General features: G+C 40.7%; 1 protein-coding gene across 2 annotated transcripts in view; it reads right to left on the bottom strand.

Annotated features, from left to right (window-relative positions):
- Positions 1-4952: 4952 nt before the first annotated feature.
- The window catches only part of itga1 (integrin, alpha 1), a 173375-nt gene continuing 153317 nt past the window's right edge, over positions 4953-25010 (bottom strand). For both annotated transcript variants that reach the window (XM_060908884.1, XM_060908883.1), the window contains 9 exons: positions 23308-23384; positions 23083-23172; positions 22465-22573; positions 21183-21296; positions 15990-16088; positions 15211-15321; positions 14056-14151; positions 12340-12453; positions 4953-10466 (listed from right to left, as the gene is read on the bottom strand). In XM_060908884.1, coding sequence (XP_060764867.1) covers positions 10407-10466; positions 12340-12453; positions 14056-14151; positions 15211-15321; positions 15990-16088; positions 21183-21296; positions 22465-22573; positions 23083-23172; positions 23308-23384 — 870 coding nt within the window. In that variant the 3' untranslated portion in view covers positions 4953-10406. The remainder of the gene's footprint in view (positions 10467-12339; positions 12454-14055; positions 14152-15210; positions 15322-15989; positions 16089-21182; positions 21297-22464; positions 22574-23082; positions 23173-23307; positions 23385-25010) is intronic.

Below are 25010 nucleotides of genomic sequence, written 5' to 3'. Positions count from 1 at the left end.
TCGGAATAACGGTTTTGTTTTCTCGGGATCTCGAATTAGTTGTGTTGTTTTCTCGAGATCCTGAATTAATTATGTCGTTATCTCAGAATAACGGTTTTGTTTTCTCGAGATCTCGAATTAGTTGTGTTGTTTTCTCGAGATCCTGAATTAATTATGTCGTTATCTCGGAATAACGGTTTTGTTTTCTCGAGATCTCGAATTAGTTGTGTTGTTTTCTCGAGATCCTGAATTAATTATGTCGTTATCTCGGAATAACGGTTTTGTTTTCTCGGGATCTCGAATTAGTTGTGTTGTTTTCTCGAGATCCTGAATTAATTATGTCGTTATCTCGGAATAACGGTTTTGTTTTCTCGGGATCTCAAATTAGTTGTGTTGTTTTCTCGAGATCCTGAATTAATTATGTCGTTATCTCGGAATAACGGTTTTGTTTTCTCGAGACCTCGAATTAGTTGTGTTGTTTTCTCGAGATCCTGAATTAATTATGTCGTTATCTCGAAATAACGGTTTTGTTTTCTCGAGATCTCGAATTAGTTGTGTTGTTTTCTCGAGATCCTGAATTAATTATGTCGTTATCTCGGAATAACGGTTTTGTTTTCTCGGGATCTCGAATTAGTTGTGTTGTTTTCTCGAGATCCTGAATTAATTATGTCGTTATCTCGGAATAACGGTTTTGTTTTCTCGGGATCTCGAATTAGTTGTGTTGTTTTCTCGAGATCCTGAATTAATTATGTCGTTATCTCAGAATAACGGTTTTGTTTTCTCGAGATCTCGAATTAGTTGTGTTGTTTTCTCGAGATCCTGAATTAATTATGTCGTTATCTCGGAATAACGGTTTTGTTTTCTCGAGATCTCGAATTAGTTGTGTTGTTTTCTCGAGATCCTGAATTAATTATGTCGTTATCTCGGAATAACGGTTTTGTTTTCTCGGGATCTCGAATTAGTTGTGTTGTTTTCTCGAGATCCTGAATTAATTATGTCGTTATCTCGGAATAACGGTTTTGTTTTCTCGGGATCTCAAATTAGTTGTGTTGTTTTCTCGAGATCCTGAATTAATTATGTCGTTATCTCGGAATAACGGTTTTGTTTTCTCGAGACCTCGAATTAGTTGTGTTGTTTTCTCGAGATCCTGAATTAATTATGTCGTTATCTCGAAATAACGGTTTTGTTTTCTTGGGATCTCGAATTAGTTGTGTTGTTTTCTCGAGATCCTGAATTAATTATGTCGTTATCTCGGAATAACGGTTTTGTTTTCTCGAGATCTCGAATTAGTTGTGTTGTTTTCTCGAGATCCTGAATTAATTATGTCGTTATCTCGGAATAACGGTTTTGTTTTCTCGAGATCTCGAATTAGTTGTGTTGTTTTCTCGAGATCCTGAATTAATTATGTCGTTATCTCGGAATAACGGTTTTGTTTTCTCGGGATCTCGAATTAGTTGTGTTGTTTTCTCGAGATCCTGAATTAATTATGTCGTTATCTCGAAATAACGGTTTTGTTTTCTCGAGATCTCGAATTAGTTGTGTTGTTTTCTCGAGATCCTGAATTAATTATGTCGTTATCTCGGAATAACGGTTTTGTTTTCTCGGGATCTCGAATTAGTTGTGTTGTTTTCTCGAGATCCTGAATTAATTATGTCGTTATCTCGGAATAACGGTTTTGTTTTCTCGGGATCTCGAATTAGTTGTGTTGTTTTCTCGAGATCCTGAATTAATTATGTCGTTATCTCAGAATAACGGTTTTGTTTTCTCGAGATCTCGAATTAGTTGTGTTGTTTTCTCGAGATCCTGAATTAATTATGTCGTTATCTCGGAATAACGGTTTTGTTTTCTCGAGATCTCGAATTAGTTGTGTTGTTTTCTCGAGATCCTGAATTAATTATGTCGTTATCTCGGAATAACGGTTTTGTTTTCTCGGGATCTCGAATTAGTTGTGTTGTTTTCTCGAGATCCTGAATTAATTATGTCGTTATCTCGGAATAACGGTTTTGTTTTCTCGGGATCTCAAATTAGTTGTGTTGTTTTCTCGAGATCCTGAATTAATTATGTCGTTATCTCGGAATAACGGTTTTGTTTTCTCGAGACCTCGAATTAGTTGTGTTGTTTTCTCGAGATCCTGAATTAATTATGTCGTTATCTCGAAATAACGGTTTTGTTTTCTTGGGATCTCGAATTAGTTGTGTTGTTTTCTCGAGATCCTGAATTAATTATGTCGTTATCTCGGAATAACGGTTTTGTTTTCTCGAGATCTCGAATTAGTTGTGTTGTTTTCTCGAGATCCTGAATTAATTATGTCGTTATCTCGGAATAACGGTTTTGTTTTCTCGAGATCTCGAATTAGTTGTGTTGTTTTCTCGAGATCCTGAATTAATTATGTCGTTATCTCGGAATAACGGTTTTGTTTTCTCGGGATCTCAAATTAGTTGTGTTGTTTTCTCGAGATCCTGAATTAATTATGTCGTTATCTCGGAATAACGGTTTTGTTTTCTCGAGATCTCGAATTAGTTGTGTTGTTTTCTTGAGATCCTGAATTAATTATGTCGTTATCTCGAAATAACGGTTTTGTTTTCTCGGGATCTCGAATTAGTTGTGTTGCATTCTCGAGATCCTGAATTAATTATGTCGTTATCTCGGAATAACGGTTTTGTTTTCTCGAGATCTCGAATTAGTTGTGTTGTTTTCTCGAGATCCTGAATTAATTATGTCGTTATCTCGGGATAACAAGGCGAATAAAAATAGGATTATATGAAGGGCCTCTCTCGGCTTCCGTATGAATCAACCGAGGATGAAATAAGAACTCTACTCGAAAACAAAACCCCAAAAAAGCAACAAAATATGGAATGAAAGTCTTTGATGGTAAGAACGTGTCTTTACAGGGTTAGTCAAAATTATGTGAACACTAATGGATTATTTTTCTCCTGAATGTGTGGTGCGCCGCCCGTGACTGCTGCTGGCGTAACTGGGCCCTACTTTTTTGACACCCCAACAGTGACGTCAGACGTCTACTTACAGATGGTGCAGCAGTACGCCTATGATGAACTTCCAGTACAGATCCGATTGGCGGGGTATTTCCAACAGGATGGCACACCGCCGCATTTTGGCTGTACCGTTCATGCTTATCTCGACCACACATTTCCAGGTCGATGGATAGGTCACGGTGGACCATTCCCATGGCCTCCACACTCCCCTGATTTGATGCCCTGTGATTTCTGGATTATGGAGTATGGTGAAGGAGTGCGTGTATAGCAGGAAAGTTCGTGATATCAATGACCTCAAGGACAGAATAATGCCTGTGGTATCATCTATTCCCCGCAAAATGTGTGTCCGGGCTTTAAATGGTACTGTTGCTCACTGGTTTTTGCGTGTTGAACACGATGACGAACAGGTTAAGACCGTCCTGTAAATCATCTTGCGCATACAGTATGATGTATGTTTTGTGAATAAATGGTTTCTATTATTTAAGTGTTAACATAATTTTGACTAACCCCATATTTGTTTTTCAAGAATTAGTATTATCGCATTTTCCACAAATTGCTCCTGTCATTTCGCCGGTTTGTTTACATTCTAAGCGGAAATGATTTTGTCGGACATTTTGAATAAAGTTTTTATTTATTGAATTTGCAAAAAATAAAAATAAAAATGCTCAGTTTTTTTTCTTTCAAAATCCAGTGAATGTGGATAGAATAAAACAGTTATTCCACTCAATCTCGTCGTACATGGATTATAGATGACTCGGTGCTACGCGCCTCATCGGCTATCAGCTCACATACGACTTGATTTTGTGGAATAACTGTTAAATAAATACATACAGTACTTTCAAAAGTCTTAGACCCCCTGGTTTTTTTTCATACAAACTTTGTTATAGATTTCTATTTTATGACTTCTACATTGGCACGGTGGTGTAGTGGTTAGCACTGTCGCCTCACAGCAAGAAGGTCCGGGTTCGAGCCCCGTGGCCGGCGAGGGCCTTTCTGTGCGGAGTTTGCATGTTCTCCCCGTGTCCGCGTGGGTTTCCTCCGGGTGCTCCGGTTTCCCCCACAGTCCAAAGACATGCAGGTTAGGTTAACTGGTGACTCTAAATTGACCGTAGGTGTGAATGTGAGTGTGAATGGTTGTCTGTGTCTATGTGTCAGCCCTGTGATGACCTGGCGACTTGTCCAGGGTGTACCCCGCCTTTCGCCCGTAGTCAGCTGGGATAGGCTCCAGCTTGCCTGCGACCCTGTAAAACAGGATAAAGCGGCTAGAGATAATGAGATGAGATGAGACTTCTACATTATCGAGTCAGTACAAAAACATGTTAGACTTCCAAACATTCGTTCATTTTCCAGCACAAAATTAAATGTTACAGGAAATAAAAAGTTTGTATCTGAGCAGCGTATTCCATAAGAGATGACTTTTCAGATGAAAAAAGAAAACATAATGAAGGCTGCTGGGTTTTGGGGCAAAATGAAGACGCGAGTGTGACAATCAAAGTGTCCAGAAGAACTGTGGCTGGTTCTGGAAGATGCTCAGTAAAACCTATTTTTTTTTAAAAAGCAAAGGGTCGTCTCACACCGTATATTGACTTTGTTTCACTTATTATGGCTATAGTATTTTTTAAACGTTGAATTATCTCATCTCATCTCATTATCTGTAGCTGCTTTATCCTTCTACAGTGTCGCAGGCAAGCTGGAGCCCATCCCAGCTGACTACGGGCGAAAGGCGGGGTACACCCTGGACAAGTCGCCAGGTCATCACAGGGCTGACACATAGACACAGACAACCATTCACACTCACATTCACACCTACGCTCAATTTAGAGTCACCAGTTAACCTAACCTGCATGTCTTTGGACTGTGGGGGAAACCGGAGCACCCGGAGGAAACCCACGCGGACACGGGGAGAACATGCAAACTCCGCACAGAAAGGCCCTCACCGGCCACGGGGCTCGAACCCGGACTTTCTTGCTGTGAGGCGACAGCGCTAACCACTACACCACCGTGCCGCCCACATTGAATTATATTAAATATAATATCATTTCATTATATTTAAGCCATTTTTGGTCAACAGTATGTCTTTACAACATGTGCCTAAGACTTTTGGACAGTACTGTATATAGATATAAACAACTAGAAAACACGGACACTTCATATAAGTTGTTAATAGCCGGTTGTTTCATGAACAAACTCATCAGCAGAATCCAACTTAATAAAAAGAAAGCGCTAATAAAAAAGTAAAAAAAAAACCTATAGGGACAGACCTGCAGTTTTTAAAAGTTTTCACTTTGAAGAAATGTACACATTTTTAGTTGCTACTAAAAACTAACTTGAATTCGAACTACTCCGAACCTCTGAAGGACTTTGCAGTGAAGCGTGTCTTCTATTACTAGGAACAAGGGGTTATTGATCATTGTGATAGTCATTATTTTACAGGTATTATTGCAAACATCGTTCTATATACAATTTTACTCTTATATACATTTACAGTACAATCAGGAAGATCCCTCAGCACTTCGGTGAGGAAAAACTTGAAGAATGTGATGAATATCAGTGTCAAATGCTGCATAAAAGAAGAGGAATGTGCTAACAGTCAATTAGCATTAAAGAAAAAACTAGCTACAGTAGACTATATACTGAACTCAAATTATTTTTTAACAAAAAAAAAACATTTCGTAATTCATGTAAAGGCCTCCATTGGTGTGATCGGGACATCAGGGTATGCATGAAAGGCATTAAAGAAGCTTTGGCGTGAAATGTGATAGACAGGATATTATAGGATCTTCAGATTTGGTGGGATTTTCCATTCTTTATAGTTCACTGGTGGAAAGATAAGAGTGGATCAATCACACAGCATGGCCACAGAGCACTGATGAAGCTTTGAAGTGATGTATTCTTCAGGTTTAGATGTTTAGCTGCTTTGGTTTGGATTTGGATTTCCATTTCGCTGATATTCACGTTAAGTCAAGTTGGTTGAGCTTCGCAGACCTGCTACGGTACATCCTGAACAGGAATAATCTCATTACGATGAAGTCTGATCTCAAATAACTTGTCTATGGTAGCATTTGGAGTTCATGTTTACACGAGGGTTTTTCAACAACCACCATGGTTTTGGGGTAAAAAAAGCTGCCACTAGTTGGTTTTAGTTAAAGGAGAACCGAAGGCAAATTTTTCATTATCTAAATTCTATTTTTTCACCTCATTTGATTAAATATCAGAATGCATGTTTGATCGCTATTGTGTCACTGCTATAGCAAGTTATGAGTGTTTGAAATACGCTCTGCAATACATCAGTCCATATGTCAAAGCGATGGCCGTAAACGAGAGTCGCTGAGACCTGTGCGAGACGTCGTAGGACGGAAGTAAAACGTACAGCGGAAATCAAAGTGACCGATGTCTGCCAACGTTGTCAAAAGACGTGCGCGCCCTCTTTTGAATGCTGATGTAATCAAGCCGGAAGTTTCGTTTGTTTTGATAGCAATCAGGAAAGTTTGAAAAAAGTAGGCAGTAATCGTCATTTAAACTCGTTTTTGTGCAATACTTCGTTTGGAAAACAGTTTTCAAAATGGCGGCGCTGACACTTCACGTTTCGAAGTCTCGCACAAGTCTCGTGAAGATCGCGCGGACAAGCGACGCCTGCCGTGGACCGAACGAACTAAATTCAACACGGCTAAAAACCGAACAGGCCGATAAGTATCATATTTAATTGCAATTAGTTGCCAATACGAGTCACGATATAAGGTTACTAAAACCGAAAACGTAACTGAATAACACGTTAATTAAGAAATAAAGCAAGTTTAAAAATGACTTCAGTTCTACTTTAAAGTGACACAGGTCGATGTATTAAAAAGATGAATAGTACCCTGTGGAGCAAAAATAACCCCTAGGTACTTGAATCACATGCTGTATTGCCCGCTGCCTCATGCCTGTGAAGGAGAATGAGCTGGAAAAACACCGCACGCTAATGTTTACACTTGGGTACGGAAACAGCCGAAGTTTATCCTCATGATAATATTATAACGACCAAGGTCGCAACAAACATGACGGATCCAGCGGCCTCCGACACAGAAGCGAGCGCTCGAGACCCAGCAATATTTACTCGGCTCATCTGCCGTGTTTTTTCCCTCTCTTTTCTGGCACGTTTTGCCTCTAACAATGTCAGATACTTGCTTAAAATGTTTTGTCTCGATTTAGGAGTCTTCGTTCAATTCGATCTGGGCGATCCGTCATGTTTGCTGCGTCTGCACAGTCGTGACCTTTGACCCGCACATGACCTCACGTGACTTTTCCGAACACGGTTTGTAAACAGACTAACACGTGGTTAGGACGCCCCACAATCGGAAATAAAATGTATTGAAACAAGATGATGTGTACCAGCTATGGGGATGGGTATCGGCTCAAACAACTCAGAAAGGGGAGTGGAGTGGATTCAATGATTCCTGAACCAGCGCATACACCTGTGTCACTTTAAGCTGCAGACACAAAAAGAATTATTTCTTCCTATTCTAAGATAAATCTGATACATGGACAGGACTTGAGTAGCTGTATTTTGTTACGATATTTAAGTATTACTTTTGCGTTGCAAGTCTTGAAGGTCTCGTCTAGTCAATAGGGGTGTTCACACGGCAACTTTTACTCCGGTGTAGCACCGGGGCTGCCCCGGTAGAGCGTTCACACGGTACAAAGTTATACCGGTGTCGCCCCTGAAAGCTGCTTAAACCGGTGCAAATCTAACCCTGCTCGGGAGGTGGTTTAAGAAATTTACTCCGGAGTAAATGCTAGTTTGCGGGGCAGCACCGATATAAAATGGGACGTCTGAACGCTACGGGGTAGACTCGCTACGCGTGAGGAGAGTTGATTACATACGGGCATTGCATAATTTGTATCCTGGTATTTTGCGCTTCCAAAATGGCGAATATCAACAACAACAGAACTGCGTGTCTTCCAGTGTTGCCAGATTGGGTGGTTTTAAGTGCATTTTGGCGGATTTGAACATATTTTGGGCTGGAAAACGTCAGCAGTATCTGGCAACACTGGTGTCTTCATCCACGTTGTTTTCCCGGCGCTTGGTGATGTCATGACAACCGGGAAAAGGAAGTACATTTTCACGCATGCGCATATTTCATTTCCACATTATTACTATCGTATAGCACGGTCACAAAAACTGCCGTGTGAACGCAAGTGGGGCTGCAACGGTGCTAACACGCTTCTCTCTAGTAAGCAGGTTTGTGACGTGTGAACGCTCTACAAAATTTACACCGGTGTAAGATATATCGCAACAAAATACATCGGTGCAGCATCGATGCAAATATGTGCCGTGTGAACACCCCTAATGATTGTACGCTACACGTCAATGAAATCAGCTCATTTTAGCATCCAGCCAAGTTTATCGATGTATAAATGAAACTATCAGGAAACAAGAGTTGCTTCAAGATGTAATTCGTGCTATATCTGGATACACACACACACACACACACACACACACTCCAGTCTCAACTGCACTGGGCTTAAGTGTGCTATTTTAACGTCTTTACGTGGTTTCCATTGCAGTTTTGCGCAAAACAGAAGCGATTTAAAAAAAAAAAAAGGCGACAAAACACAATTGCGAATGTTCTTTGTTTCCATGGAGTTATGCTATTCAATTAAACCTGGGTTTTCTTCCCATGTGATCGTCAATCCATTTAAACATGGCGATGGATTTCCAAGACCTGACAAGTGTTGGAGCAGTGATTTTGATGTGAAAAATGTTTCACTTTCAATTTTGTGAAATATTGCTTGGTCGAATCGTCAGAAAAAACACCTCATGTGAGCGTATAAACATTTTTGCAATATTTGAGAGGGATTTTATTTTTTTCTAAATTCACGTTTTTTTAGCTCGCAATTTCAATTTCGGTTGCAAATTTCATTAAACGGGTTCACGGAAACCCGCCTAGTGATGCTTATTTGTAGAATTGCTATATTTGTTATATATTTAGCACTTTGTTGAAGGCTTCTTAAATCGTTTTCTGATGAAAAATTTCAGCCTTTTTTTGGCTTTTGGCCAAAATTTTTGGGTGGCATCTTAAATAAATCTAGCTCATTTACTATATCGAGATCTAGAGATTTTATTTCAGATTCATGAACTCCAAACATTCTCCATTTACCGTGACAGATGGCGAGCGTGCATAAGACACGGAGAGTAGGGTGGTCCCGAAATGTATGGGAAAATTTTTTTTTTACCAAAACATTCCGACCACCCTACCATTTTTTTACATAGGCTAAAAGAAGGCAACAAGCAAAGTTTCAGAAAAATTGGTTAATATTTAGAGGTGCCACACGAGGTTGCAAATCGGGTTAAGCCATTAACATTAGTTGGTGCGTAGACTGTTGCAGAGAAGATCTCAAACCCCCAAAAAGTCACAGTTCTAGAGGGAATATGCCACTTCTATGTAAAAGAAGAGGCAGGAAGAGTTTATAGACTGATAGAAGGTTAACTTTCATGCACTAAGGGGTTCTTAAACAATGAGCACTGATCGTAATATGCTGATGAAGTTGTGAATGTTTTTCTTTCTATGTTTTTCAGATGGCTAGCAACAGTAATACGAGTAGTACCGGTGGTGCAAAGCACAAAACCAGAAAGGACAATTATGTTTGGTTAATTGGTCCCACTTCCAAGGAACTGTCTCGGAGAAAGCTTCCTTCTGCTCGGGAAGTCCTTAGTGTGTTCTTTTATCTCCACAAGATACCATAATACCGAAGGGTTTAGAAAATCACAGACAAGTAATAGCTATTGTTACTTTGAACACAGGAAGTTATATTACTGTATTGTTTGTATTAATATGAAACAGTTAATAAGCCACATTATTTTATATTGGGTCTTGAGTGAAAACTTTAATGGCTTTGTGGCACCTCTAAACATTGTTCAATCTTAACCAAATTTCGCACAATAACTTTAGTTATTTAAGGTAAGTTGGTCGTAACAAAATCCTAAAAAAAAAATTTGGGGACCACCCTAACGGAGAGGGGGTGGGGCTTCCAGAGGGCACCTGTTAATTAATTTCGTACAGTTTATAACACCTACACGATTCTCATTCCAATGAGAATCCATATGTCGATTGGCTCATTGGGTGTTTATATGGGGAGTGGGAGGTGTATTTGGAGTGATAACTCATACTAGCTTATTCCAATATTAAAATGCAGAGCTCCTGTGCTGGGTTTTGAAACAAACAAAGCATGGCACATGAATAAGACGTCAACCCAAAGTCCAACTGCTGACCTTCAAGGCTGAGAAATTCTACAAATCCAAACAATCTAGACATCTTCCGGATCATCAGATGGATGTTTGGTGACGCTTCTGGTCCATTCTGTTAAACTGCAATGCGTAGCGTCTCTGTGGGTCTGTGAGCATGAATTTGACCTGAGGGCTTTTGAAGGCTGCAGATCTGAAGACTGGAGCCTTTAACTGTCTCTCATATCCTCCTTCATGTCTTCCACTGATTTTCTCTTAAAAAAGCCAAACTAGAAAAGAAAGAAGATGGATCATTATAACACATAAGAGAATACATGTGATAACTAAACTACAAGTACTCGATACATGATCTGGCCAAAAGTATGTGAACACCTGACCATTGACCATTTCATTCCAAAACCATGGAGGCTTTAGTATGGAGTTGTTTCCCTGCTGCTGCTATAACAGCATCCACTTTTCTGGGAAGACTTTCCACTAGATTTTGAGGATTTGTGTCCATTCAGCAACAAGAGAACAAGAGGTTGGGCACGAATGCCTGGTACGAAGTAAACGTTCAAGTTCATGCCAAAGGTTGGGGTCAGGGCTCTGTACAGGACACTTGAGTTCTTCCACGCTCATCAATCTTGGCAAACCATTTCTTCATGGAGGTTGCTTTGTGCACGGGAGCATTGTCGTGTAATGCTGGAACATGTTTGGGCTTCTGAGTTCAAGTGAAGGAAAGTGTAACCCTACAGCATGTAAAGGCATTCTAGACAACTGTGTGCTTCCAACTTTGTGGCAAGAGTTTGGGGAAGAACCACATATGGGTATGATGGTTATGTGTCCACATACTTTTGGCCATATAGCATATCAGCACCACGTATAATTGTTAATCATTACTAATTAATTTTCATCAATAATGCAGGAGGAATAGGAATGGAAAGAAATAAGATGTGTTCCTTGCATATGTCCTTACAACAGAGGTAAGACAAGCTGGACACAAGGACAGAAGAGTGATAATTGGCTGATTTTTTTTTTGTACATTACTTCACGCAGCTAGGAAATGCACTCTAACGCCGCTTTTCCACTACCAACGCGGCTGAGTTTGAGTTGGGCTGAGCCGTGCGGTGCTGAGTTGGGCTGAGTCGAGCTGAGCGGGGCTGTTGGAGTTGCATTTCGACTACAACCGTGCTGAACCGTGCTGGCTGGAAGTGGGTGGACACATTGGGTGGAGTTAGCGAAAGTGGGTGGACGTCACGTGATGTCGTTAGGCGGCGCAAACAGTGACATCAGTGATCTTTTAAGCGGTAGTCCCACGACCCGGATAGTAAACAATAAACATGGAGTCGTTAGTGTTGCTGGTCTTGGTGCTGTGGCTTGTTGTCACCGACAACGCCAACAGATACTGGCAAGAGCGTATAGATGAGGCGAGGTGCATAAGGCTTCAGAAATTCTCGTAATTCGTAATTCTTCTTCTTCCGGGTTTACAGTGTTTATAGATCCCAGCGTGCTCGCGGGGCGTGTGTGGGCATGTGAGGACACTCCTCCTTACCAATCAGTGCACAGGGGAGTGTCTCCTCACGCCCCTAGCCCCACTCGGCTCGGTTTGGCTCGCTTCAGCCCCACTCCAAAACCGTGCGAGTTTTGGGTGCTAAGCAGGGCTGAAGCGAGCTGAGTCGTGCTGCTCTAAGGTAGTCGAAATGCGAGCCGTGTCGGGCTGAAGTGAGCTGAAGCGAGCTGAAGTGAGCTGAAAAAGGGTAGTGGAAAAGGGCCATAATTGGTACTGTTTAAAGAGTCCTGTTACCCGTCCACTCAGCAGGTTATGAGAAGACAAAAGAATGTTCTGAGAATGTAATACAAAACAGATCAATTTTATCATAGAGTAGTGCTAGTCTTAATAAGCTACATCTTCCTGAGTGACTGACAGGCACAGAGGCCACGCCTTCTGTACTGGGGCTGACAGGCAGGTTCACTTTTTCATGTCTCTAAAGTAGCAAAAAAAAAAAAAGTCTCTGTGCGAGGACGTTTATTCACTTATAAAACAGAAACACAAAGATGCATTCGCCAAGTGTGCATTAGCCAACCAATCGTTCAGTCTTTTCCTTTGATATAAACATCTTTCGTCTAGTCATCCACTTCTCAACTCAACCAGAATCCACGTACCTTCCAAAGACAAAATATAACCAGTGCCAGTATTAGTAGTCCTATGAGGATACTGAGAATGATGATCCACAGAGGAATTCCACTTCGAGACTCTTTTGAGATCTGCACCCGCACCTGCAACAGTGCAACTTACGATAAATATTGCATTGTTCACGACACGCTTTTCAACTGGGTGAGATATCAACATGTTTCAAATTAAAAAGCAGACGTTACAGTAAGTAAGTGTGAACACCCATGCTGCGTCGTCTTTTAGAACTCTGATTGCAAAAAAGTTGGGACGACGTGTACAGTGTAAATAAAAAGACATAAATGCAATGATTGGTCAATTGAATACAATACAAAGACAAGATACTTAATGTTCAAAATTATACGCTTTATTGTTTTTTCACGTTCTGCAACAGTATGGCTTCGTAGTATGTAAAAGAGTGCAGGTGCTAAACTGGCCTGCCTTCCTCGCTCCCATTGAAAATGTATGGCGCATAATGAAGCACAAAATACAACAACAGAGACCCTGGATTGTTGAGCAACTTAAGTTGTATATCAAGCAAGAATAGTAAAGAATTCCATGTTCAAAATGTCAACATTTAGTGTCCTCAGTTCCTAAACAATTACTGAGTGTTGTTAAAAGGAAATGAAGGTACTTTCCCTTGTCCCAACTTTTTTGGAATGTGCTGCAGGCATCAAATTCAGAATGATTCTATAGCTACAAAAAACAATAAAGTTTATCAGTTTGAACCATGTCATAGCCAGGCTTGTAGTACTTGAGTCTGACTCGTGCCCTAATTTTAAGGACTTGTGACTTGACTTGTACTTAAGCACTGATGACTTGGACTCGGACTCGTGCATTAACTGCATTCGGACTCGTAAATTGGAGACGAGGACTCTGATTTTTTCTTCAGTTTTGTAACATGCCATAATAATTTGGAATAAGATATTTACATCTACATTAATTTTTATACTAATTTCGTGCAAGAGAATGCACATTCACCTGTAATGGCGCTAAAATGCCTGGAGAGAAGCTCCTAGGATTGTCCGCTTTGCTTATACAGACTTCTCGTGCAGTGGGAAAAAATGCACTGCTATGTGTTCCATATGTAGAAGAACTATCGAGGAGATGACGGGGACGACCTCGAACTTCAATCGCCATTTGGCGAGACTCCACCCAGAGAAGGAAGTGACACGCTATGTTCATTGCTCTGTTGATAGCGGGGTTTGCTTGCTGAGCGATGAACTAGCTAGTGTTAACCCTCTCTCATGTTATTTGCCCTGTTGATAGTGGGCGGGGCTTGCTGAGCAATGAACAAGCTTTTTATCTGTAGCCTGTTAACTAAAATGGGGCAGTCGAGCAGGAACGTTAGTCCGACACAGTAGCAGAGACGCTTTCACATAAAGGCAGCAACAGCCACCGTCAAATGGTGCGAGTGGAGTCTTGTTCTCGGACTCGACTCAATTTTCTTTAATGAAACACTGGGGACTCGAGACTGGACCCGGACTCGAGGTTTAGTGACTTGAGTACAACGCTGGTTTGAACATTAAATATCTTGTCTTTGTATTGTATTTAATTGAATATAGGTCAAAAAGGATTTGCAAATCATTGCATTCTGTTTTTATTTATGTTGTACACATCGTCCCAACATTTCTGGAATCGGAGTGAGTTGTACTAAATCACAAAGCAGCAAAGCGCACACTCACTGAGCAGTCACATCTTGAGCTCACCTCTCTGCTTTCGTCGTTATTGCTTAACTGGAACAAAGCCTTGTCCTTACTCTCTAATTTAGCATGAACCGTTAAGAAGAGGCTGGAAAACTCGCCCTGTAAAAATGCAGAAAAAAAAAGCATGACAATTAAAATAGACATGAATATCGAGTAAATACTTGAGTCTTTACTGTTGTGTTAAATATTACCTCTAAATCTATCCTATTTAAAGTGCCATTCCACCATTGGATGTATTTTTTTGGCATAAAATACAATATATTTTATGACAACATGACTAGACAGAGAAATCTTTTAGCTTCAAAATGATATATCAAACATAATTTTTTGACAACGACAAGTATATTAATTTTGCGACCAAAGTCACCTACCCTTTTAATTTCCGTGCGGTAGTGAAACGTGATGTCATCGGCAGGTTCCCCTTCTTGTGTACCACGTCACGTGTGACGTGGCACAGATTATCAGCAATGGCGGATAGAACGCGATTTCCACTTGTCGATTGCTGTGCCGATATTCACCATCGACCGTCTCCTTTGGGCATCACTTGCTATTTTCCTTCGCTTCTTTTCCGAAGCTGACAATCGCGTTCTATCCGCCATTGCTGATAATCTGTGCCACGTCACACGTGACGTGGTACACAAGAAGGGGAACCTGCCGATGACATCACGTTTCACTACCGCGCGGAAATTAAAAGGGTAGGTGACTTTGGTCGCAAAATTAATATACTTGTCGTTGTCAAAAAATTATGTTTGATATATCATTTTGAAGCTAAAAGATTTCTCTGTCTAGTCATGTTGTCATAAAATATATTGTATTTTATGCCAAAGAATACATCCAATGGTGGAATGGCACTTTAAACATAGGACCGGTAGAGACGTAATTCACATCTGCTTGATTTTATTTGAGCTATTTTCAGAGATAACATTTCATGTCTGAGTGCAACTGTATGTTAATGTATTTTTTTATTTTTATTTTAACAGAATTCGTTTTCAGTTTTATGCTACTGAATGATTCGTGGAGCGACTCCCTGAGTTTTGCCCTCCACTCTGTATATGAATAGATAGATATACAGTGTTTTATGTGAATGAAATGCATTCTCGAATGTTGATAAATGTCTCAGTAATCCGTGACTGGGCTCCGTGATGAAAGGAGTCTTACGTAGATGAACGTTTGCTTCCAGATTCTGAAGGTGACGTTGATCTGGTTGAATCTGGCAGGAGGAATATTACAGCTGAACGACGTGCAGGGGTTCGCCTTCTCGTTACAGCTCTGTGTGTGAGTGAGAGAGAAAGAAAAAGGGAAAGAGAGAACAAGGATGAGAGAGAGAAAATATACCAGAGACAATGACAGCGAGGCAGAGACAAGGAGAACGAGTGAGAATGTGAGACCATGAGAGATACAGACCAACAGAGAACGAGAGACACAGAGACAGAGAGAATGGAAGAGAGAGAGAGAACCAGAGACAAAGAGAATGACAGCGAGAGAGACAGAGAGCGAGAAGGAGAAGAAAAATGACCAGTAATAAAGAGACAGAGATGAGAAGAAAAAAAAAGAGAGAGAGAAAACATGAGCCAGAAAGAGACAAAGAAACCATGTGAGAGACAGACAGACACAGAAAAAAGGGAGTGGCAGCAAGACAGAGAAAAAACATGGAACAAAAAGACAGAAAGAACGACAGCGAGACCAAGAAAGACAGACAGACAGAGAACGAGAGAGAGAGAAAAACAGGGAGAATGTCAGACAGAAAGACAGAAAGAATGAGAGTGAGACAGACAAACCAAGAGACAGACAGTTTGTAACCAAATAATTGATATATATTTTAATATTTACTATTTGATAGAAAAAAGACAGAAATGCATCATACTGTCTATTACACACACACACACACACACACACACACACACACACACACACACACACACACACGTTACACTCACCAAAAGATAGTCGCTGAGCGTCTCAGCTTTAGCTTTCTGGTGGAAGCGGTCCTTCTGGCCGATGTTCAGATAGTTAACGTTCGCGTGGCATTTGATATTCTAAAGAAAACAGAACACACGGTGAGGTGAAACTCCTCCAGCTGCTTCACACACGGCTGCTTCACACGTCTTGTATCTGATCTGGATCCTGATAAGACGGAAATCACATCTGCATCTGGAGCTGGCTGGACTGAAACCTGGCGGCTGTCCCTCTCATAATATACAAATCAGCACTTCACATCCTGCCTTCTCTTTTCCAGGAGTTTCCACCAACTTCAGCAGTCATACATCACATAAATGTGTGGCTTAAAGCTTTACTGCCTTCCAGATTTTTCAAGTGTACGTCATGAAAGATTTGCTCCCCGACACCCAATCATTTTTCTTTAGTGGACTGAAAGCTACTGAATTCAAATCACAGAATTCCAATTTTATTAGTTTAAAAAAAAAAAATAGAACAATTAATGAATTTATCTCCACATGGCCCTAAATTCTCTGCTATTTTTTCCTGCTTCACCATGACCCAATACAAGATCCTACGTCATGCATGACGTGGTAGGCTTTCCCTGTTTGCGCAAGGCACGATTTGTGGGATACAAATTTGAAACAGGAGAGGAAAATGGAGGACGTGAGTGTGCGAATGAAGCGTGAAAGACCGACTACAGTAACGGAAAGAAAGCGAGAAGAAAAGACGTTATGTTATAAACGAAGGAAAGGAAACGCAGGACCAAACTAATAAATATCGGCGCTCAGTGAGCACCTCGGCGTGATCAGCTGTTCGTTTAGTGACAGAATGATGGAACTGTCAGTGCACGGTCAAAGGTAAACCTGTGCATGCACAACACACACACACGGACTTCCTCTGTCTGCTTGACTGCACAAAGCGAGCGATTTCATGCACATTATTTGCTTTAATCCCCTCAAATTAAATAACTTCCCAGCCACAGAACGGCCTGATATTTTGTGAGATATTACAGAAATAAATCTGTATCACAATGACTACATTGCAGAGGGAACTAAGGCCCTGTCCACACAGCAATGGATTCAGGTGACTCCGATACAATTGCTTATCGTTTAGGCCTGGCATCCACATGGCACCGGCGTTTTGGGTGCCCAAAACGCAATCTTTTTGAGAACGGGTTCCAGAATGGAAAGATCTGGCAACGTTGCCATTGTGAAGTCGTCTGGATGAGTAGAACGGATTTGTTTACGATGACGTCACAACCACATGACTGTGAGTGCTTCACGCCGGGTAGAAGTGTAACGAACTCGATGCGAGTTGTCAACAAATCCTATAACTTGGTTCATGAAACGTGCTTACAAAATATTTTCACTGTGAATATTTATTGTGTAATGGTGCAAAGTGAGAGAGAGAGAGAGAGAGAGAGAGAGAGACTCTGCCCTTAGGGCAGAGTCAATCCCGCCAGCAAAAATAGGGGAAAAAAAAGGAGCGATCTCACCTCTTCAGATGTTGGTTTAAGTCCGACAATACATTCCTCAAAAAGGGCGTAGAACAACAAATTAATCCACCAATGTGTAGCATTCAATTTATTCCGGACCATTAAAGACGCCGCCTTCCGCGTAGACTCATACGTCATCCTCGCCGCCATATTGGATAGGTCAAAGCGGAGAATAAAGATTCATGTGCTGCGTTTAACTGTACCAACAGGTTTACCGTCCAAACGAGATCACATGGGATTACCTTTCACAGGTGAGAAACAACAAATTAATCCATCAACGTGTAGCATTCAATTTATTCCGGACCATTAAAGACGCGGCCTTCTGTGTAGAATCATACGTCATCCTCACCGCCATATTGGATAGGTCAAAGCGGAGAATAAAGATTAGCTGCGTTTAACTGTACCAACAGGTTTGCCGTCCAAACGAGATCACATGGGATTACCTTTCACAGGTGAGACTGGAAAAATACTTTTCATTGTATTTGGTCATTATAATGTAATTTTCTGAACAGATTTTCCTGACTTTGTGGCTAATATGAAGTCTCGCGCATAATAGTTTATGCGCATGCGTCCTTACTTCTTCTATTGTTCCGGTGTCTCCGAAGGGACCGAATTACAGCGCCCCTAGAGGTGTGGCATGTGTATTGCATCGTTTTCAGCAAGCGTTGCGTTGCCATATGGACCTGATATTTTACTGATCGTTGCCCATTTGGACGCGATATATTTTTAAATAACATCTCGTTGCCGTTGTCGTGTGGATGTAGCCTATATTTCACTGATTTTATGAACTCGAAAGGCCGTCTAGCTTTTAATAATAATTGTATTTTAACCAGAACGTCAAGGACGTAGTAGCTCATCTGGCCTGCTATCAAAACAACCATGACGACCATAACATCAACCAGAACTGAAACGTGACGATGTGAGAGAGGGCCAACCTCCACGACAAATTGTTCACAACAGGAAAAACAACAAAGGACTGAATTTTGTTCCCCGAGGCAAGATCGACCCAAAACATCGATCAGAACTGAATTTGCATGATAAATGAGAGAGGAGATACAATTCTAGTCAGAAGAAAATGTGTTAAGTTGACCTAATGACTAATTTGTTAGCAAAACATTGACAATACACCGAACAAGTTTTGTGCAGAAGGTCGGGTTCTTTCAAATAAAACAATCAGAACTGAAATCCATTGAGAACCGAAGGAGGGAGGAGACATGATTTAAGTGAAAATAAACAAAGTTGTAAACAAATTGTTTACAACAGGAAAATCAACAAACAAACGACCAAGTTTTGTTCCTCGAGGGAAGATCGACCCAAAACATCAATCAGAACTGAAATCGGATGAGAAATCAGAGAGGAGATACAATCCTAGTCAGAGGCCTGGAAAATTTGTTAATTTGGCCTAATTACTAACTCGTTAGCAAAAAATTTGACAAAACAACGACCACGTTTTGTGCCGAATGATGAGTTCTTTCAAACAAAACAAGCAAAACGGAATTCCGTTGAGAACTGACGGAGGAGATATGATAAATGAAACCAAGTCAGTATTTGGTGTGAGACGACCCTTTGCTTAAAAAAAAAAAATAGCAGTCTCAAGTACGATGAGTGCAGTTTTATGCGGAAATGAGCTGTAGGTTTTACTGAGCATCTTCCAGAACCAGCCACAGTTCTTCTGGACACTTTGACTGTCACACTCGCTTCTTCATTTTGCCCCAAAACCCAGCAGCCTCCATTACGTTTTCTTTTTTAATCTGAAAAGTGCTCTATTATGGAATATGCTGCTCAGATACAAACTTTATTTTTCCCTGTAACATTTAATTTTGTGCTGGAAAATGAACATTTGGAACTCTAAAATGTTTTTGTACTGACTCGATAATGTAGAAGTCATCAAATAAAAATCTATATCTACAGTGCCTTGAAAAAGTATTCATACCCCTTGAACTTTTTCACATTTTTCCACCTTACAACCACGAACTTAAAAGTTTTTTATTGAGATTTTATGTGATAGACCAACACAGAGTAGCACATAATTGTGAAGTGAAACGAAAATGATAAATGGTCTTCAAAATTTTAAACAAATAAAAATCTGAAAAACGTGATGTGCATTAGTATTCAGCCCCCCTGCGTCAATACTTTGTAGAGCCACCTTTTACTGCAATTACAGCTGCAAGTCTTTTGTGGTATGTCTCTACCAGCTTTGCACATCTAGACACTGAAATTTTCGCCCATTCTTCTTTGCAAAACAGCTCAAGCTCAGCCAGATTGGATGGAGAGCGTCTGTGAACAGCAATTTTCAAGTCTTGCCCCAGATGCTCAATGGGATTTAGGTCTGGACTTTGACTGGGCCATTCTAACACATGAATATTCTTTGATCTAAACCATTCCGTTGTAGCTCTGGCTGTATGTTTAGGGTCATTGTCTTGCTGGAAGGTGAATCTCCTTCCCAGTCTCAAGTCTTTTGCAGCCTCCAACAGGTTTTCTTCCAGGATTGCCCTGTATTTAGCTCCATCCATCTTCCCATCAACTCTGACCAGCTTCCCTGTCCCTGCTGAAGAAAAGCATCCCCATAGCATGATGCTGCCACCACCATGTTTCACAGTGGGGATGGTGTGTGCAGGGTGATGAGCAGTGTTAGTTTTCCGCCACACGTAGCGCTTTGCATTTAGGCCAAAAAGTTCAACTTTGGTCTCATCTGACCAAAGCACCTTCTTCCACATGTTTGCTGTGTCCCCTACATGGCTTCTTATGCCTGTCTTTCAACAATGGCTTTCTTCTTGCCACTCTTCCAAAAAGGCCAGATTTGTGGAGTGTACCGTACGACTTATAGTTGTCCTGTGCACAGATTCTCCCACCTGAGCTGTGGATTTCTGCAGCTCCTCCAGAGTGATCATGGGCCTCTTGGCTGCTTCTCTGACCAGTGCTCTCCTTGCTCGCTCTGTCGGTTTGGGTGGACGGCCATGTCTTGGTAGGTTTGCAGTTATGCCATACTTTTTCCATTTTTGAATGATGGATTGAACAGTGCTTCTTGAGATGTTCAGAGCTTGGGATATTTTTTTATAACCTAACCCTGCTTTAAACTTCTCCAGAACTTTATCCCTGACCTGTCTGGTGAGTTCTTTGGTCTTCATGATGCTGTTTGTTCTTCAGTGTTCTCTAACAAACCACTGAGACCTTCACAGAACAAGTGTATTTATGCTGAGAGTAAATTACACACAGTAGGACTCTATTAACTAATTAGATGACTTCTGAGGGCAATTGATTGCACTGGATTGTATTTAGAGGTATCAGAGTACAGGGGGCTGAATACTAATGCACACCACATTTTTCAGATTTTTATTTATTTAAAATTTTGAAGACCATTTATCGTTTTCGTTTCACTTCACAATTATGTGCTACTCTGTGTTGGTCTATCACATAAAATCTCAGTAAAAAACTTTTAAGTTCGTGGTTGTAAGGTGGAAAAATGTGAAAAAGTTCAAGGGGTATGAATACTTTTTCAAAGCACTGTATATGATATTTCATATTTTATTTTTATTCTATTTATTATATTCTATTTTACACTTTTTCTTTTTTTTCCCTCCCCTAGCTATAGTACTTATGGAGCATTGCAGTAAGCATTTCACTGCATGTCGTACTGTGTATGACTGTGTATGTGGCAAATCAAATTTGGATTTGAATTGAAGGAAGAAACACTCACGGGTGAGGAAGTGACGTTAGTCAGATAGAGCAGGATGTTCTCTGCCAGTGTTCTATTCGGAAACGTGATGGTCAGACTGAGAGAAGGATTCTGCGTCACTGCGTCGCTTTCAAGCTGTAAAACGCAAGCAGAGCTCACACTGTAATTCAGTCCTGACTCAAGAGGTATGTCAGGAACAACACATTTCAGAGTATGCTGCTAAAGGAAAATAATTAATGATGCACTGATGTGGTGTGCTACGCCCTGCAGGTGTTTTATTCCTTTTACATCGTAGCAATTTACATTTAACAGTTATTCCACGAAATCGAGTCGTACATGAGCTGATAGCCGATGAGGCGCATAGCACCGAGTCAGCTATAATCCATGTACGACGAGATTGAGTGGAATAACTGTTTTATTCTATCCACATTCACTGGATTTTGAGAAACAGAGCATCTTTATTTTTATTTTTTTGCAAATTCGATAAATAAAAACTTTATACAAAACGTCTGCAAAATCATTTCCGCTTCAAATGGAAACAAACCGACGAAATGACAGGAGCAATTTGTGAAAAATGCTATAATAATAATAATAATAATAATAATAATAACAATAATAATAATAATAATAATAATAATTCTTGAAAAATAATATTAAAAAAAGATATGTTCTTACTATCAAATACTTTTATTCCATATTTTGTTGCTTTTTTGTATTTTTTGGGATTTTTTGGGAATAACTGTTTTATTCTCGCCACATTCACTGGATTTTGAGAAACAGAGCATTTTTATTTTTTATTTCTTGCAAATTCGAGAAATAAAAACTTTATATAAAACGTCCCAAAAAAAGCATTTCCGCTTAGAATGTAAACAAACTGGCGAAATAACCGGAGCAATTTGTGAAAAACGTGCTAATAATAATTGTGGAAAAATAAAAAAAAGATACATTCTTACCATCAGATATTTTTATTCCATATTTTGTTGCTTTTTTGGGGGTTTTGTTTTCGACTAGAGTTTTTATTTCTTCCTCGGTCCGTTCAGCAACACGCGCCGCCATTTTCTTTTTCTCTACTCACGGTATATGAGCTGATATCCTAGTAGTAGAGTAGCCAGTCAGAGTGCACGACTGCTCATATCCAGTGAATGTGGATAGAATAAATAATATTGTAGAGCGTCCATGAAAAAAAGTTACTTCTTTTTATTACTTTTGTTATATCAATTACTGTATAAACTGTCGTTTTATTTCTTTTCACCTCAAATTCTTCAAAAATCTGGGTTTCTAAAATCATCGATCGTTTTCTTACCGTATAACTGATGTTCATCTCCTCTCCGATCATGCTGGTGTCGTTGATGAAACTCGGTGCTGTTTCTCCCTCTTTCAAGATTATATGATCCTCCTTCATGCTCTTCTTCCTAAAAAAGTACAACATAAATAATATAAAGAAACAGGGTCGCTCAAATTGGATGGTTGAAGATTGAAAACAAACAACAACAACAACAACGAGAAGGTTGCCTGGTCTGATGAATAGCGAATGAATTTCTTCTGTGATGTGCAGATGGTTAGAAACTGTAGAATGAATCCACGGACATAACTTGCCTTGTGTCAACATGTCAGGCTGGTGGTGGTGGTGTAATGCTGTGGGGAATGTTTTCTTGGCACATACTGGACTTTGTTTGAATGCCACAGCCAGTCTGAGTATCAGTACTGACCATGTGCATCACTTCATGGCGACACCTTGTGGATTCCATGCCATGAAGAAGTGTGAGGGGATCTGACCCAGTATTAGTATGGTCAGGTGTTCCCAGTAAAGTAGCTAGTGAGTGTATTTCTTCTGTATTTAACTACAACAACTTGGGGTCATGTTTAGAAAAACCAGCCCAGAGTGAGACCCGTGACTGTAGTGAGCTCTAACAGCACTTACGCAGTGAACGTCAGACTGACTTCGTATTTCACCGGGATGGAGATTTGTACAAAGTTATCCAGAAGCTTCGACTCGGGCTCTTCGCTATCACTATGGCAACAAAAACAACAGCTGGATTCAGAGACCGGGGGGGAAAAACCACACACACACACACACACACACACACACACACACACACACACACACAGAGCTCTGATAGATCAGGATGATAGTAAACCGTCTCACGTGGTCGCAGTAACGTTGATGATGATGTCTTTGCGAATGTGAGATGGATTGACCTCGAAGACAACCCCAAAATTTTCCTGGAGGAACAACGGAAATGAAAGTTATTTGGGTATTGTACACTTTACCGTACCACGTATTCAGAAATGTGTCATGTGGTACCGTATATGAACCACGAATGAACCAATTCTCTTAGTATTCATGCACGATGTAAACAAACCATACAAAAACAATATGGCGGGCATTCCCTCGAGTCGAACAACATTTCACTCAATAAATCACAAGTTAATTAACTTCAATAAATGAAATTATTTAAGTAATAAATGATTTACAGTGGGGCGGCACGGTGGTGTAGTGGTTAGCGCTGTCGCCTCACAGCAAGAAGGTCCTGGGTTCGAGCCCCGGGGCTGGCGAGGGCCTTTCTGTGCGGAGTTTGCATGTTCTCCCCGTGTCCGCGTGGGTTTCCTCCGGGTGCTCCGGTTTCCCCCACAGTCCAAAGACATGCAGGTTAGGTTAACTGGTGACTCTAAATTGAGCGTAGGTGTGAATGTGAGTGTGAATGGTTGTCTGTGTCTATGTGTCAGCCCTGTGATGACCTGGCGACTTGTCCAGGGTGTACCCCGCCTTTCGCCCGTAGTCAGCTGGGATAGGCTCCAGCTTGCCTGCGACCCTGTAGAAGGATAAAGCGGCTAGAGATAATGAGATGAGATGATTTACAGTGTCTTGCAAAAGTATTCATCCCCCTTGGTGTTTGTCCTGTTTTGTCGCATTGCAAGAGGGAATTAAAATGGATTTTGGGGGGTGAGCACCATGTGATTTACACAACATGCCTACCACTTTAAAGGTGCAAATTTTTATTTTTATTTTTTAAATTGTGACACAAACAATAATTAAGATGAAAAAAAAAGAAATCTGGAGTGTGCATAGGTATTCACCCCTCATAGTTAATACTTTGTAGAGCCATCTTTTACTGCAATTACAGCTGCAAGTCTCTTGGGATATGTCTCTATTAGCTTAGCACATCTAGCCACTGGGACTTTTGCCCGTTCCTCAAGGCAAAACTGCTCCAACTCCTTCAAGTTAGATGGGTTGCGTTGGTGTACAGCAATCTTCAAGTTATGTCACAGATTCTCAATTGGATTGAGGTCTGGGCTTTGATTAGGCCATTCCAAGACATTTAAATGTTTTCCTTTAAACCACTCTAGTGTTAGCCTGGGAAATCCCATGCTGCTTTGCACAATCATTCCGATCTGAAAAGACAGCATGGAAACTATGGTCTAAAGTCTCGCCTGAGTTAGGGAGCCAATCAGAGAGTGGGGAGGGGTGGAAAGACGGTGACGCGTACTACTCGACGAACGGAAGCTTGTAGTTTATTTGGGACTGTTTACGGATCACATTTAACATGGCGGCGAGCGATACGAACCAAACTTTCGATCAAGCTTTAGACACTGTTCTGAATAGTTTAGAGCGAAAGTTTGTTTTAAAAAAAGAACAGTTTTGTTTTGCCTTCTCTTTCTCTTTCCTTCTCTTCTTCGCCTCTTTGTCTTCTTCGTCGCTCTAACTACGTCACTGGATACAACTGCCATGATTGGCCATGGGCTACGTATACGCCAAATGATAGACATTCGCAACGTCCAATAAACGGGCGTTGACAATCGTAAACCACACCTCCCCTACGAGAAATTCAATAGGCGGATTCCAGACCA

This window comes from Neoarius graeffei, chromosome 25, assembly GCF_027579695.1.
Source record: "Neoarius graeffei isolate fNeoGra1 chromosome 25, fNeoGra1.pri, whole genome shotgun sequence".
NCBI classification, from domain to species: Eukaryota; Metazoa; Chordata; class Actinopteri; order Siluriformes; family Ariidae; genus Neoarius; species Neoarius graeffei.
The sequence above is the reverse complement of the archived record's forward strand: the minus strand, read 5'-3'. Positions and strand labels throughout refer to the sequence as shown.